The 4,177-nt window shown below is 40.5% G+C and overlaps 1 protein-coding gene across 1 annotated transcript in view; it reads left to right on the top strand.

The window, feature by feature from the left end:
* The window catches only part of adamts16 (ADAM metallopeptidase with thrombospondin type 1 motif, 16), a 51,216-nt gene that overhangs the window by 1,870 nt on the left and 45,169 nt on the right, over positions 1-4,177 (top strand). Inside the window, exon 3 of the mRNA XM_032518435.1 lies at positions 1,787-2,145. Coding sequence (XP_032374326.1) covers positions 1,787-2,145 — 359 coding nt within the window. The remainder of the gene's footprint in view (positions 1-1,786; positions 2,146-4,177) is intronic.

The following is a 4,177-nucleotide window of genomic DNA, read 5'->3' as shown; positions in this document are numbered from 1 at the left end:
TGTGTGTGTGTGTGTGTGTGTGTGTGTGTGTGTGTGTGTGCACGTGCACTATGTTCCCGCAGAGACTGTGTTTGTAAACTGTCAGACATGGGTCACTGCAGCTGGTTTTTGAGTTAGGGCGGAACAAACACAGTTGACTAGCTGTAAATGTGTAAGTGTGTGTTGGGGGTTGGTGGACAAAAACGCCAAAGATAGAGAAGACCATTTTCTGGTTTTGCCTAAGTGCTTTGGTGTCTGCACAGAAAATACTTGACACTTGAAATATGTGTTTGCTCTTTGCAGTTATGTTACTCTTTGGGTTGATCTTGGTTCTAACACTTTAAGGGGTTGGAGGTTATTGCTTCCCACTGTGACCACCCAAGCTTGCATGCAGTCATAGTACTGCAAGGTGCTTTAAATAAATGCATCCACTAATAAGCATCTGTCATGTTGTGGGTAGGGGCTTCAAGTCCGCTCAAGATGCACCAAATAGCCAGAGTCAAACCTCAGGCATTCACACTGCCAGTGATGACACACTGTCTGCCACCCTGCATGTTTCTCCCACTGCCAAAACATGTCTGTCTGCCTGTCTCTCTCTCTGTCTCTGTGCTATATTTAATTATTATTCGGCTTGCTAAACCAGGCCATACTGTACAGTAACTAAAATTGGCTCTTGCTGTTATTTCTGTGCACTTTAGGCTGACAAGAGTGGGCACATTTGCAATGGCAATTACAACACTGTAACAAAATCAACAATGACGCTGTTTTATTTTTTTGCTTTGTGGTTACTCATAGACCCAAAGTGTCTCAAGTGCATAATGTGTCAAGGTGTGTTTGATGGTGCACACCACCAGAGACTCTATTATCATTAAGATCCCACCACAGTAACAAAAGTTACTGTAAAACACTGTGTCAAATTTCTCCTAGCATCAGTTAAGCATAAAACAATTCACACTTCAATACATTTTGTTGCATTTTATAATGTGTTGTGCATGCAACAGGCATGTTATATCTAACCCTGCAATATATCCACAGCTATAAAGACCATGAAAGGCTCCATTACTTATACAGGATTCCCTGCTTTAGTAGGTCAGCCCATTCTCCGTTCTGCCTCAGAGGATGGACAGGAGCAGCATCAACTGTCATGATTTGCTCTGGAAAACTCATTGTGGTTCAGCTGAATGAGTCAGCTACTCCTTTGATTTGACCTTTGGAGGAAAGCCTGTTAGTTTGTTGTGTGTTAGTGGCCACAGCACCATTGGATATTTAACCGGTCTAAAAGGCCAGGCCTGTGACCTGCCTCCCTTTATGACCTGCAGCCTGAGCTGTAGTAAAAACTGTAGTAAAACACTAGGTCAAACACAATACACTCTCCACCATTAGACCTGTGTTGGAATGGTCTAAAACCCTTCCTTTTTTTGTAACTACTTCATGACCCTGCCAGCAAAAGTATATGATTCAGGTCAAGGAAACTTTCCAAAGGGAAAATGTTGTTTCGGTTCAGTCCATAATGCAACCAAGCATTCACTATGTCACAGCAAATGACAGATCAAGTGACCACACAGACAATGTGCTTAATGTTTGCCAAGTTGCATTTACTAAATATATTTCATGACATCATAGCTTTCTCTCAGCAGACTCTCCCGCTGTTTTGATCCCATGACATCTCTATAAATTTAATTGTCAAAAGAGTAGATTTTGCCTTCAAACTGGCTGCTTCCTCTATATATGTTATCATTGCATTTTAATTCACTTTGTGAAAACACCCAATAATCTTATTTTCTTTCTTCCTTTATCTGTAATCCAGAATATGAGATTGTATCTCCCTACGAGGTCAACCACCAAGGCATTTACATCTCTCATAAAGTTGCCCACCACCAGCGCAGAAGGCGATGCAGATCCCTGGACCCAGATGCAGGTTTATCAAACAGCGACAGCAGCAGCGAAATTGTTCATTTCCGGCTGAGTGGCTTGGGGCAGGACTTCCACATGGAGCTGAGGGAGGCCTCGGAAAGCCTGATCGCACCTGGCTTCGCCATCCAGGTCCTGGGAAAGAACGGCACCAAAAGCCTGAGGGCCTACGAGCAGGACAACCTTTGCTTTTACCAGGGGTCGCTGAGGTCAAGGGTCAACTCGTCGGTGGCACTGTCCACATGCACAGGGGTGGTAAGTCTGAACATGCACAGAGTCGGGTTGCGGAAGGGTTTAGATGAGAATGGGGGGAGTAGATAAGTCTGATATGTGTTGGTTGGTTGTGTGTGTCAGTCAAAAGGACTGTAGAGTCAGTTCCTTTGAAAGTTTTATTTTTTTTATTTTGGCAGCATTTGGATTGATTTACCAAGTGAGTACCGCAATTGCACTAACTGACCTAGAAGAAATACAGAGCCCTGGAGCCAAATTTAAGAAATGTAGCTCATCCTGGGACAACTGTTAATATAAACACAGCATTAGTGTTCTTGTCATACTGAATTAGCGTGGAGACCATAGGGAGAAGGAAATAACTGAAAGCAATACATAACATGTTTTACAATTTTGGCTTAGAATTAATATAAGATGCCAATCAGACACTGATATACTGGAAAGAGTGAGAGGCAAACAAAGTATGAAAGAAATCTGATTACAGCCATCTAATGAATCTAGAAATTCATCAAGCAGTCCTTTCAGTATTCTACTTGACTCGGTGCATTGTTGGTCTGGTCTGGACAAAAAATCAACTTCTACTTGACTTAAATTTACTTAAAACCCACTGGCTAAAGTGCATGCTTGTCATGCACAGACGTTTCTTCCTCCAGTCTCATTAGTCCAAGTGTATTTCATGTGTATTGCACTTTTGCCCAAATTAGCAAATGAATAACTAATGAATGGAAAAGTAAACTCAGTGAACACCACCTGTTAGTTAGCTAAGACAATCCCCTAAACACATCCAGTACATGCCAAAACAATGTTTTGGTGGTAGTTCATCTTCTTTTTTAGCGCACATTATACTGTTTAGTCAGATTTAATGGCCAACACATGACGTACAGTTCACAGATATACATTTTATTTAATATGTTTTAACCCTAAGTGGCATTTTTGCATGGATTTAATAAGGTTCTCAAACACACCTGGCAGCAATAGTAGGGAACTGGCTGTGTGCAAATTGCAAACTACAGTATATAGAAAATGTAATTGCACTGAATTGTCTTATAAGAAAGGGTGGGATGCAACTTGGTAGCACAATTAGTTGTTAGTTATGTTCATATTAACATGATATACAGCATGACAAAAGCTACACGACTAATTAACTGGTTTCCAAATCCAAAATTGTGTAGATTTATTAAGATGATCGGTTCATGACAGAAGTTATTGGTCATATTGTACTGGATTGAAGTGTGTGAACCAAAGACAAGCTCTGTTTTTTGTTTACGTGGTGTTTAATATTTTTAGTTTTAGTTTTTACTCTTTCAAATGTCCATCCAATTTGTGTCAGATAAAAGTCTAAAAATACCATACGGTATGTTGGCTGATTTTGCTGAATGTACAAGTGCTGGTACACCTGAACCTCTCTGTGGAGAATTCTTGACTTGGTGGTCCTCGTCTTCTGTATGAATATAAAGAAAACATTACTGTCAGAATGACATTAAGTAAGCTAAGTGAAGCAGTTCTACGCCAGTAGGACTCAAGTGTTATAGCCCTCTTAGCAGTCTGTACTAGAGAATAAAGGACTTAATGAATGCACACTAATCCTTTCAGTCTTGGACTCACAAACACATATTCATTTATAACTTAACAATCACTGGAGACAGAGTGTGGCAACTGGGGAACGAGACATAAACTCCTCTGATGTTACTTATTTGCAGTTACGTAAATGTAAGTACAATTGTACAGTTTATGGATTGAAAAACACTCTTGAGCTAATTCCATCTGGAGGGCCTTGTTACTGCTGAAAATAAGATGCAATGTAGTCATTCAAAGTAGCTGTCTTTCTAGTTTTAACAAATGTTTTCACTGTAAAACCTGGATGACCACATTTTGCTTTAGCATTGCTTTTCTGTGTTTTAATTATATTAAATTCCTGGCCCGTCTTTGCTTGTTTGCTGTTTATATTTTCATTGTAGAGGTCCACTGCAATGTCTGAGAATCGCCCGCTAAGAGAATGGCATATCTCCAGGGATGCTTCTTCTTGTGTGTGTGTGTGTGTGTGTGTGTGTGTGTGTGT

This window comes from Etheostoma spectabile, chromosome 6 (assembly GCF_008692095.1).
Source record: "Etheostoma spectabile isolate EspeVRDwgs_2016 chromosome 6, UIUC_Espe_1.0, whole genome shotgun sequence".
Classification (NCBI taxonomy): domain Eukaryota; kingdom Metazoa; phylum Chordata; class Actinopteri; order Perciformes; family Percidae; genus Etheostoma; species Etheostoma spectabile.
The sequence above is the reverse complement of the archived record's forward strand: the minus strand, read 5'-3'. Positions and strand labels throughout refer to the sequence as shown.